This window comes from Brassica napus, chromosome C9, assembly GCF_020379485.1.
Source record: "Brassica napus cultivar Da-Ae chromosome C9, Da-Ae, whole genome shotgun sequence".
NCBI classification, from domain to species: domain Eukaryota; kingdom Viridiplantae; phylum Streptophyta; class Magnoliopsida; order Brassicales; family Brassicaceae; genus Brassica; species Brassica napus.
In genome coordinates this window covers 14,050,506-14,062,995 of record NC_063452.1, presented here as the reverse complement: position 1 = coordinate 14,062,995, position 12,490 = coordinate 14,050,506, and the positions used below count along the sequence as shown (strand labels likewise).

Genomic DNA, 12,490 nt, shown 5'->3' with positions numbered 1-12,490 from the left:
GAAACTACATCGTGATACTCGATTGTAATGTTGAATTTAGTTAATATCTTCCAAAATTATCAATAAACATTGTAATTTTTATGTTCAAAAAAACATTGTAATTTTTCAAAAAAAAACATTGTAATTTTTCAAAAAAAACATTGTAATTTCACTATTTATTTATATAAATCGTATCAGTGGGAGAACAATAACACCGTTTTATTCAACCATAACTAATTTCTAAAAAAATGTTGATAATCTGCTTACGTATTGTTTGTCAAGATTATCAATTTACACCTCTTACAAATATATTATGACAATGTATATTAGAACAGATATACAATCAGCTTAGGATTCACAAACAACTTAATAGAACAGATCATATCAAGAAAGAAAATCAATTTTCTCAACAAAAAAAAATTAGAAAACATAAAAATATTCGATCTTTTATTCTTGAGTTTTAGCTGTGGTGGCCAACTATTTGCTGACGAAGAGATTCTAACCAGATGGGACCGAAAAGAACATTTAATTATGGTACCAATCTTAACATGTGGCCGACCTGGTAAAGTTTTGACCGCTGATCTAAATTAGTGCTTAATTTAACGATTAAGAATTAACACATATTCAAGGATTACGAGATAATTATGCTTATATTGTCCGACTTTAGGATTACACATATTCAAGGCATGCCCGCATGGGGTCGTTTCACATAATTCCGATGCCAAAAGTGAATTATTTCGACCTTTTCTTTAGATCTGAAATAATAATATAAAATCATAATTTAATTTAAAGTGTAAGAGGAAGACCAAGCCTTTTCCAATCTACATTTATATTTTCATACATAAAATTAAAATTATTTTTTCTTCGTATTAGAACATCCGGGACCTAGACATTTCAGAGCCACAAACCCAAAATAAAAATAATGGCTGAAAAAAATAATTAATATTGGGGGTTCGAACCAGCCTTCCCTTAGAGAATCAGAGCACATTTGATCCCTAGACCACAAGGAGTTTTTAGACAAATGTGGCCACATTTGACCCCTAGACCACAAGGAGTTTTTAGACAAATATGGCCGGTAAAATAGTTATTATGTTGGTGGCGGGAAGCATTTCATCTGCTTAGACCCAGGTGCGGCTCTGAGAACATCTTCAATCTACATTTATATTTTTATAAGAAATAGAAAAACTGCACAAAAAGGATTTTTCTATATTATATGCTTATATAATATAATTTTTCTCTGTAATTGAAAAAATAGAAATAAGATTATATTTTCTCTATAATTCTCTTTACAAAAAGTATCTATTTATTATAAGAAATATACTGAAAACAATTTTTTTTATAATATAGTTATTTTATTATGCACGTTTGATTTGTAGTTGTAACGTTATTTATATCGGATATAAGTCCTTTCTTCTGTTACTAATTAAAGTATTCTGACTATCTAATGACTAGATGATAATCTGCGCTCATGCGCATGATACGTTTTTATAATAATGTTTGTTTATTAAATGATTTTAACAGTTTGCAACACTACAATCTTTATCGATTATAAAATGACAAATAAAAATGTTGGTCTTTTAAATATATTATCGTTGTTAAATTGTTAACATAGTACATCTCATTTTAATTATTTTTAAGATTTCATATGCATAAAAAGAAATTAAGTTTTGCGGGTGACACAAATCACCAAAACTAAATAGGCAACATCGATTGTATATGACGAAAGAGAATTAGATTTTCTCCTATCGATTTGTTTACTATTGACTCTCCATAAATGATTTCATTTTCTACCTCTATAAAATTGTGCTTTCGTTCTCTTCTTTGTTTCATTGATATGAGTTAAGTTTTTTTTTTTAACTTCTTCTATGAATTCGGTGAATTACATAAGTGTCAATTTTAAAAGTTGGACATCTCTAAAAATTAGTTTCACTCCAAATACATATCTAAGAATCAAAATTTTGAAAAAAAAATCATTGGCAAACTATATTAACAGGTTAGCGTTCAAATCTAATATATTAAGCTATTATAGAATATAAGTGCAGACACGAAATATAATTGTCTGTCTAGTATATATTCACTAGCTCGGTCTAAAAATCATCTAATTTTTGAACAATAAAACAAATTACTTATTTCACCAGTTCAGATAATATCTGAATCCAAACAGGTAATATCCGAATCCGAATGGATATCCGAAGATAACCAAACTTAAGTATATTTAACCCTATATTTCTAGTTTACTTCTCTTATTTTATTCAAAATATTTATATTAATGATGCTTATTGCTCAAAATTAGATAATATTCATATAATTATGTACAAAATCATTTACTACTCACTAAAAATACATATCAAACTCGTGTTTCTTGCATTAACAAAAGTTGCATCTAAAATTTCAAAACAACAAGTAAATTAGTGTCTTTCTATTTTTAAAGTGTTATTTCCAAACCTATTAATATTTTAATCTTTTAAAAATTAGAAAACCAGTTAAGTTAAAATATATTTTAAATACAAAAAACTTAAACAATGAATAATTGATTTATTTTCTTCAAAATTTAAATATCCGAACTGGCCCAAAATATCCGAACCCGAACATAAAATACCAGAACCCGACTCGAAATGTAGAAATATCCGAACGAGTTCTATACATTTTTATTGAAATATCTGATACGAACCCGAACGTGTATCTGAACGCCATCCCTACGATATATGATCATTTGTAGCTTGCTTGAACAAAAAAAAGTTAAACCATTGATCACAAAATTTTCAGTGTGAGATTTTTACCTTTTTTATTAATTTATAGTCGTTTTTTTAAAATTCAAAATATAACATATAAGAAAAAAGCTAATTTTTTTATTATATGATTAATGTGATTGTTTAATTTATTTTAATAGTATAAAATTAAACAAAAAAAAAGAGGGGTTAGAAACATTGTTATCAAATATGTATTATTCATAATCATTAATTGTCATATATATGTTAACCGTATTAGATAATTCCGTAACTTTTATTTAAGGAAAGAAAAAATATTTAATTTGATAGTTAGTTTAATAAAATTCATAATATATGTTTATATGGATCAACTTATTTTTCTAACAATTGTAAGAATCTTTATCGTGATGAGATATGACTATGAAAACATGCCGTAAGGGTTCGGGGTTAATATACATATGGGATTAAAACTGTTTTTTAGAGCAAAAAAATAGTAACTATGTCCTTTTAGACTAATCTATATTTTGTGTCATATTTTCCTATAATACCCTTTAATATTTATGAAAATAATTTTAATAAATAGTTTTACAAACAAAAAAATTTTGGAAAAATAGTAACATTTGTTAAAATACCTATATGAACTTAATGGTATATTTTCCAGTTATAAAAAAGTTAAAATTATAAATTTCAGATTATGTTCTAAAAAAATTAGAAATGACATTCTACGAAGTAGAAATGGCATTCTACGAAGTAGAAAACGAAATCTACTTTTTTCATTGAATCTACAATGTTTAGAATACATGATCTACGTAAATAGGAGTATTCTACAAATATGTAGAATACACATTCTGCGCTTAACCTACCATTATAAAAAATTTAGAAATCGAAATCTACACATTAATCTTATTCTAAAACATGTAGAAACCGTCTTCTACAGATTTACTATAAATCTAAAACATGTAGAAATCAAATTCTAAACATTACTATAATTCTAAAAAACTGTAGAAACTGATTTCTACATATTAGTTGTATTCTACGGATAAGAAATCAGTTCCTAAAAATATGGAAACAAAATATTTGAGAATATTCACTTTTATATTTTAAAAAAAAATCGATTCTTTAAAAAAAAAAAAAACGAAAAAGGAACAAAAAAAAAGCGACAAAAAAAACCTTGGCAACCTTCTTCGCCGTCTTCTATATTCCATTGATTGTTCACAAAATTTTCACAAAATTTTCACAATATTTCTACCATGATTCATGTCTATGAGTGATAGATTCGTAAAAAGCTCACGAAATCGTATGGGTTAGGCCAAATAATCGTTCAAATCAGAGTGAAATTGAGTGAGTTAGGGTTAATGAACTTGGGTGAGAATTTGATTTTGTCTCCCTTTATTCGTGAATGGGAAATTATGGGTTTCATCCCAGAGAAATCGAGTTTAAAGAGTTGAAATCATGCTTGGTCGGTTCAAATCAAGTGGGAATCAATCCGGATATAATCATACAAAACCAAAAAAATCGATTTGGGATTCTTTCCTCGGCACGGGATCGATCGATCTATTCTTACAGATCGGTCGATCTGTGTAAATCGACCTTCGCCGATCGAGAGAAATGGACCAGGTCGATCAGTATATATTTCGCGTTTTTTTTGTTCTGAATAATGATCGGGATCGATCGATCCACTATAACTTGTAAAGTGGGATCGATCGATCCCCCTTGTCGAACTCAATATATATCTTTTTAAAAAAATTACAATTTTAAGGGCATTACTGCCATTTTAGAAAAAATTAGTCTGATAAGACATAAAGTAGTATAAATTAGTCTAAAGGGATATAGTTACCATTTTTTTGCTCTAAAAAAACAGATTTCCCTATTTATTGACGTATTGATAATTTACACCTTTTCCATAATAAAATAAAACAGTGGGTCCCACACTCATGGCCATCTTAGCCGTCCAACCTTTTTTTCTTTAATAAGCTTTTCTGCTGGCCGACCTTTACAGGTGGTGATTACGTGTCCGTGCCCATCTACTGAAAAAACAGAAATCTGATTACAATTAAAAAAAATAGCGATAATTGTAGTTTTTTTTTTATGCGATAATTATAGTTTGATAAATTGATACTCCAACTTCTAATGGCGCAGACAATATGATCCGTTCTTTTTGATGTAGAAGCCATTTTTAAAAAATGATAATATATTCAAAAGTTATTAACTTTTTCATGTTGGTTAAGTATTATTTCGATTAAGATTTGACTAATTTTTCTTGCTTTCGGAATTAAGTCACATATCTTCCTTTCTTTTCTTAGTTTTCTGGATTAGAATTTTCATAATTAGCATTTCTAAACTAATTTTCTTTAAAATTTGAGGAACATTTTAAGTATGCACACTATTCATACCATTTCTAGTGAAAAATATTGACACAAGTTCGCAAAAAAAAAAGGGGTTATGGTTGCAACTTACATGATACAAAAACATGTTGTCAAAAAATACAAAAAAAATCTATGAAGGAATTTTTAATTATAATATATATACCGAAAACTTCTTTAATCTTTTGTTTAAAACAAAGAAGCAATTGAACAAAAAAAAAAGGTGGGGGTGAAGATTTGATCTGACGTGGCGACAGATATGTGGGCCCATTTTCAAGTGGAATCCTACCTGGCATACACTCAAGTGTCAGCGATCGGACACATGCACAATGAAATCAATCGAAGTAACTTGTCGCCATGTCATTATCAGTCAATACATGGGACCCATATTTTTGCATTTATTGGTCCCACCCACCGGCCTATACTTGTCGTCAATAATCCACGTAGATTAAATAAAAAGTGAAAACAAAAACGATAACGCTTATTGTTGGGTAAAGAAATAGAAAACTCGAAGAACCTTTTCTTTTTACATTTATAACAACAAAAGTAAATAAACAAATTGTTTTCCATGTTATCGGTTAGAAATAAAAATGAAAAACAACTGGGTGATATTTTCTACAAAGTAACAACTGAATGATTTAATAATACATCGGATTATATTTGTTATAATAATTTAAGCAAAAAAAAAATTGTTATAATAGATGCGAGAATATAAAGTGAAACAGGTGAATAAAACGCAAAAAGTTAACATTGTTTATTTGTTGCTACGTCTACTATGAATAACTTTTTATCATTATGACTTGAAAGTATTATTCAGATTATACAAGAGTTTTTTTTTTTGAACTTTAATTATACAAGAGTTACTTAACATAATATATAACGATGATGACTAAACGTATTCCGGTTCCGAAGCTACCAGCCATGTACGACGATGATGGCTTTTTTTTTTTTTTGAGCAAATACAACGATGATGGCTAGAAGTATATTTTAACACGAAACTCGTTAAAAACAAATTTGTGAAGGAAAGAGCTTTAATTAGAACATCAATAATTCAATACTAACTAAAATTTAAGATTATCAGTAAAACGAAAAAGGTAGTTAGCAAACAAATTATGCTGATATTCAGTTATTCACTGCCAAAATATTCAGTCTACTAAAAATGTCATTTTCAACCCAAAATAAGATTTAAGTAAACGATTCCATATTCCCTTATGAAGAAACGTTTAGCTAAAAGAACAACCATATTTGTATGTAAAATCAAATATTTCACTTCATTGTGTCCTAACTCATAGTTTTTTTTTTTTGAACAACTCCTAGTATACCTAGATCTACCAGGTGTTATGAACACATATGAAGCCAAATCATGTTCACAGGATATAAACATATATATGTACTATTTGACCTTGTGCTTTTGACATTACATGTGATATCTTATCTGAATCAGTAAATAATTTACTTTGTACAATGTTAAGCAAACGCAAAAGTCCAAATACTAGAGTTTATAATGACGTTCCTTTTCTAATATCGTGCAATATATCTCAATTCAAACAAAAAAATAGATTATAAATATAAACGATCTATATTTTTTTTGTCAGCATAAACGATCTATATATAACAACAATATAAGAAGAGTTCTCATCGATTACTTCAACATTTTAATAACAGTACCAACCTTATACCAAGCATCTAATCTATTATGAATAATATTAATTCCAACCACCTTTTTCATCAATTGTTTTAGGGATCAACTTTTCTAAGTGACAAAATTGATGATATAATCTGATAGTAATACAAAGAATTAATGGGGACTCTTGTGAATACAGTTGCAGTGTCTTATTAGGATACTCTGACCCTTAAGGTCACCACCAATATTTTTTTTAAATAATAATCGTTAGGATAAAACTAAGTTGCTAAACATTAGATTAACTATGTATGATCCGAAATTTTGGTATGATTTCAGTGAGAAGAATTGATGAAAATGATTTGACAGAACTTGAAGAAAACTTCAGGAGTAGCGCATAACGGTGGCTCGTGTGTTCAGACGGTTTAAACTTATAAATAGTGCTGCTAAGTTGACAAGTTACCGGGCTTAAAGTTTTTGATAGATTTACTTTAAAACATATATCATGAATATGTTGGGTTCCTTCTGGTCCATGAGATTAGTATTGGACCTTTAGGGTTAGTGAAACACATATATATAGTCTCTTGACCTAATTTTTTATGTAGAGACTTACAAGAATAAAAAAAACAAAAGAGAGAAAAAAAGAAAGGAGACAGAATTTCGTCTGGATTTGTCAAAGCAGATTTGGAGGGTCAAACGGATCCTGATCGGACTGATATTTTGTGGGAAGCTTCTTCAGTCAGTGAGTTAAAGGTTCACCGAAGGGATTTAGATTTCAACGGTTGGATCTTCTGTTGTCTGGGTTTTAGTGAAGCTGGTCGTCACAGTTCTTCAGCAGTGCTGTCTTGAGTGATTGGTAAATCCGACGGTGAGATCTTCTCTGATTGAGCTGAAATTTGGTAGAGGTGTTGTTGACTGGTTTATCTTAGATTTGTATGGTGCGATTAGTCTCTGGTTGCCGAAATCCTTGTGAGCTGAGGTCGTTTGGTTTCTGCTGGTTTTGAAGCTTTGTGTTGCTCTCTTGTTGTTGTTGTTCTTGTGTTGGAGATAGCTCTTTGTAGCTTGAGTCTATGTTCTGTTCAGGTTGTTGAACAGGGAGGACGTGGTTGTACTCACATACATTTATATAGTGGATTGTTGAGTGTACTACGGTCCAGTGGTTTTTCCTTCTCGAGGTTTTCCACGTAAAAAGTGTTTGTCTCATTTAGTTATTGCTTATATTATATCCTGATATCGTCGAAGTATTTTTCTCTCAGATTCTCACAAGGTCAGGGGAAACACGATTGCTACATTCCGCTGCGCTTCGTGTCCGCTTTCCCAACAGAATACGAATCGACCAGCATGCTCGGCGGTTTTTTAAGATTGCAGGTCGTATTTTTAATAAGTAAAACAAAACAACTCGACCAGCATGCTCAGCGGTTTTATATCGCTTCAGGCATGCCGCATGCATATCAGTCTACCTCATGCAATGTATATTAAACTTGAAGTCATGGATTTTATAAAATGTTTCTTAAGTCCGATAACTTCTAGAGGTCGTTCAAAAGCAGAGGTAACAAAACTTTTCACATATAGTAACGCTCATCTCTCTCCTTTTTTCTTTCTTTCAAAAAAGTAACGCTTATCAAATAATGTGCCACTCAGTTTAGGACCTTTAGATTCCTTCGTTTTTTTGGGATACCTTGGAATTATCATACAATCGCTATGAAAGCCGCTCTGACCATTACCAATCCATTTGAGAGATTTTAGTTAACTATGTTTAACAGTGTTAACATTGGACGGGTCGTCTAACCGAGGTGACTATGTTCTCGGTATTTATGTCATAATATTGTTTCGTGATACACCCCCACCTATATAGCAATCCGATTTTGTATAAACTTTTCAAAATTTAATTTCAGATTTTATGGTATAAAAAATCCAGTGCACGGATCATTCAACTGTGTTACACTAGATATAATCCCACCATTTACATGTATATAATTTCTCCTCGTCCATCATCACTTTCTTCCAAAATGTATAAAATCTGATATAAAAATGGTTTGGATTACCAAGAAGAGATGGAGGAAATCCGGGATCCTTCATACCTAAGACCACAACATGTGATATTAGTTTTGTAATTCAATTCTACAACATTTAAGTTTTATATATGATGATTTTTCAGTCGAACTGATGATACTGATAAAAGATTTATATTACATAACAAAAAAGGATTTGTCTTAAATATTTACAACTAGACGTTAATCGCAAGTGGTGTCTATCATTAAGACAAACTGTACATGATATTTCTTTCTCAAACAAATATCACCAAAAGCTTCTTTTCATCTCATGAATTATGATTGCAAGAGAATATTAATTAAACTAATACTTATTTTCTTTTATAAAATATTTTTCCCTTACAGATATTTAAAAGAGAAGATTCTATAGTACTGCTTTTTTAGTATTTGTTTCTACTATAAATAAGCCATCTCCTCGAGCAACACTCTTCACACATCAAAGCATCACACACACAAATACACATTTTCTCTTCTCTTCTTTGATCTTTTCCTCTCTTCTACACATTCAAATGGCCACTGCTGATGTATGCATACATATGTTCTTAATTTTTTTCAAACCCATTTCTCATTAGTCTAAAGTTTGATTAGCGATCCAGTTCTAGATTCAATGTTTTTCACTTGTCTTAATCCACTTAGATGCTTAAGTTTACACAATATATACATGATCCACAACATGAGAAAATATTATATATTCTGTAACTATACCAAACAAAAACCTCATGCAGTTTTGAATTGATCTTATATGTGACAATGGTTTTGCAGGTTGAACAAGTGACTCCAGCCGCAGCTGAGCACGTCGAGATGACACCACCAAAGACAGTAGAGCCTGAGGAAACAGTCGCCGTTGTGACTGAGTCTGCTCCAGCTCCGGTAACAGAAACTGAAGCTCCCGTGGAAGAAACAGAGGAAACCAAAACCGAGACGAAAGAGGAAGAAGCTCCCGTCGAAGTAACCACTAAAGACCTCCCCGTGGAAGAAACAGAGGAGACCAAAACAGAAACTGAAGAGTTCAAGAAAGAGGAAGAAGCTCCCGTGGAAGTAACCACTAAAGACCTCCCCGTCGAAGAAACAGAGGAAATCAAGACAGAGGCGGAGGAGATCAAGAAAGAGGAAGAAGCTCCGGTTGTGGAGGAAGAGAGCAAAGCAGAGGAAGTCGTAGAGCCTAAGAAAGAGGAAGAAGCTCCGGTGGTTGTGGAGGAAGAGAGCAAAACAGAGGAAGTCGTAGAGCCCAAGAAAGTGGAGGAAGAAGTGAAGACAGAGGATACTCCAGCTGTTGTGGAGGAAAAGAAGAAGCCAGAAGCAGAGGAGGAGAACCCCACTGAAGTAGCAGCCGAGGAAGCCGCCGCAGCTCCGGTGGGAGTTGCCGTGGAGAAGGCTGATGAGTAAATCTGAAAGAAAGAAGTTTGCTACTTTATAAGTACGTTGCGTCTTTGCTTTGTTGTTCTGAGTCTGTCACTCTTGGTGGCCCCTTTTGCATCATCTCCCTCTCTTTATTCCTACTTTCAATGTTTAATATAATGAATCCTCTTTAAATAAACGAAACTCATCTCTTGCTCACTACAATACAAGTAACCGTTTGGTCCTAGAATCATCACTTAGAACTAATATCTAAGATTCATATCTAAGCAAAAAAAAAACTTACAAAAAAGTTTCAGAAGCTTCTATCTTTATGTTCTTGTCTCTCCAGCGAATATACCCATCAACTCAGCCACAAGCTCCTCATCATCATCATCATCATCATGTTTCCTCACATACCTTTTCAAGAAATCCTGATCTGTACATACCAAAACAGTTGACACTGGAGGGAGTTCACTTTTGATCAACCCTTTGGCAATAAGAGCTTTGATTACATTACACCTAGGTACCATCCTCTTCTCCATGCTGTATCCAAGCACCTGAGGGTACGAAGCCACAGCCTTTAGTGGCCAACCCATCTCCTTCACAACAAACTCGATCTTCTTCTTCACCGTCTCCACAGAATACCCAATGCACGGAGGAAGACGCTTGACCATCATAGCAACATCCTCTCTGCTGAAACCTAAGCCTATGAATGTCTCAACAGAGTTCAATATATTCTTCTCTGAAACACCAATGCACTGAGGAAACCTCTTCACCACTAACCGGACCTCGTCTTCCAATAGTCCACACTTTCTCATGGTCTCGAAGTTCAGAGTTATCTTCCTCTCAGAGAGTGTCAAGAAAGTCGGAAACTTCTTGAACATTACCCATATATCTTCCACAGCAAACCCTAAACGCTTATAGACGTTCACTTTCTCCTCCATTGCTTCCTTGTTCAGCCCCTTGACAACTCTCAGAGCTTCAAGAAACTTAGGCGTAGTTGGATCAAAACCCATCTCAAGAACCTTCTTGAGAGACTCCTGAAACGTCTCTTTCCCACAGATATGTGGGCACTCTGAGATTAGCAAAGGGAACAGCAACCTCTGAGGCACACCAATACCTCTCAAAGCCAACACATTTCTGATTTTATTCTCCTGTTTACCCCTCTGTGGGGATAAAGTTTCCAACTTTGAGCTCTTATCCGCTTCCATGACCTCTTTGACGAAGTCGTAGTACACGCTTAAAGACCTGTCCTTTGACAAGATCTTTGGAACTTTCGAGATGGTTTCAGTTAGCTCTGAGGCTGAAGATACTTTTGAATGTAAAGCTTGAAGCTTTGGAGCAAGAGACTTGTCAGCATCTAGTGTAAGGAGCAGTGGGTAATCTGTAATGATGGTGGAGATTTGAGAATCTGTGAAGCCGTGAGTTCTCAAGAGATTCAGAACTGAATCAGGGTTACACTTGTTGTTGAAGCTGACTTTCTTTGAGATTGATTCTGCAAGTTTTGGGGTGAAACCCAGTGAATCAACGAGGTAAGAGACTGTAAAGTTCTGACCTTTGCGAGCAGCAGAGGAGAAGGGAGTGAGATTCAGTGAGAGTCTACATTTCTGCAACCTTCTTCCACGGAGAATCAGAGAATACATGACAGAAACAGAGCAAATGTTTGTTGTAAGTTTTTACTTGATAAACCCTAATCTCTCGTATACGACGATTAAGAACATGGATGGGCCTTGTGAAAGAACCTATCTGCTAATGACAGATGAGATGAGTCCTTCCTAGCAAAGCAATAAGACCATGTCCAACGGCGGATTTCACCCGGTCCATAAGACAAATCCTTAAACATAATTGTAATTAAATACTATTATTAGCGATAAATCGACGAAGGATTGGTCCGTCGCAGCGGACTTAAGGATTCAATCCTTAGCAACGTGTCACGTGGTGAGTGGGTCGATTTTGTCTTTGGTTTGTGTAGGGTCAAAAAAAAAAATCATTCTCGAGCCAAACTGAAAAAAAAATTTCTTCTCGAGAGAAAGGCGATTTCGAGACGATTTTGCTCGATCTCTCTTCCTCGGCTTGTGTAAGGTAAATCGAAGCTTTAACTCGTAGATTTATCGATTAGAGATCACTCTCCATCTTGTTTGTTCTGTATTAAGGGTTTGGTTCTCGGATTTCGACCGATTTGAGAAAATTTTCAAATTAGGGTTTCAAAAATATTTGGGGATAAATCGATTTCAGGATTCTTTGGGGGTTTAGATAGGGTTTCGAAACGTTTTTGGTTTCGAAAACCTTTGGTATCTCCACGGTTATAAAAAAAAAAAACAATCCGATTCTTTTGTCAATTTGAGACTTTGGTTGCTTGTGTTTTACTGCTTTGTTTCTTGTCGAGATTAGCCTTTGGTCACAGTATTTGGGAGAGTTAACCTTCGTTTG

General features: G+C 33.1%; 2 protein-coding genes and 1 long non-coding RNA gene across 3 annotated transcripts; 2 read left to right on the top strand and 1 right to left on the bottom strand.

Moving 5' to 3' along the window:
* Positions 1–7,106: 7,106 nt before the first annotated feature.
* Positions 7,107–8,185, top strand: LOC125593437. The gene is made up of 2 exons (XR_007329341.1): positions 7,107–7,539; positions 7,928–8,185. It is a non-coding gene; the product is annotated as an uncharacterized LOC125593437 (long non-coding RNA).
* A 905-nt stretch (positions 8,186–9,090) lies between these two features.
* On the top strand, positions 9,091–10,264 carry LOC106365770 (FK506-binding protein 4). Its single transcript, XM_013805256.3, has 2 exons — positions 9,091–9,246; positions 9,485–10,264. The coding sequence occupies exons 1-2, from the start codon at positions 9,232–9,234 to the stop codon at positions 10,106–10,108; spliced, it is 639 nt and encodes a 212-aa protein (XP_013660710.1). The 5' UTR covers positions 9,091–9,231; the 3' UTR covers positions 10,109–10,264.
* LOC106365769 (transcription termination factor MTERF4, chloroplastic-like) lies at positions 10,231–11,900 on the bottom strand. Its single transcript, XM_013805255.3, has one exon. It carries the CDS (start codon positions 11,701–11,703, stop codon positions 10,390–10,392), a length of 1,314 nt encoding a protein of 437 aa, XP_013660709.1. The 5' UTR covers positions 11,704–11,900; the 3' UTR covers positions 10,231–10,389.
* Positions 11,901–12,490: the final 590 nt, after the last annotated feature.

What these genes read in the sequence shown, in the direction of transcription:
- LOC106365769 (XM_013805255.3), bottom strand. Translation starts at nt 11,703, where the DNA reads ATGTATTCTCTGATTCTCCGTGGAAGAAGGTTGCAGAAATGTAGACTC.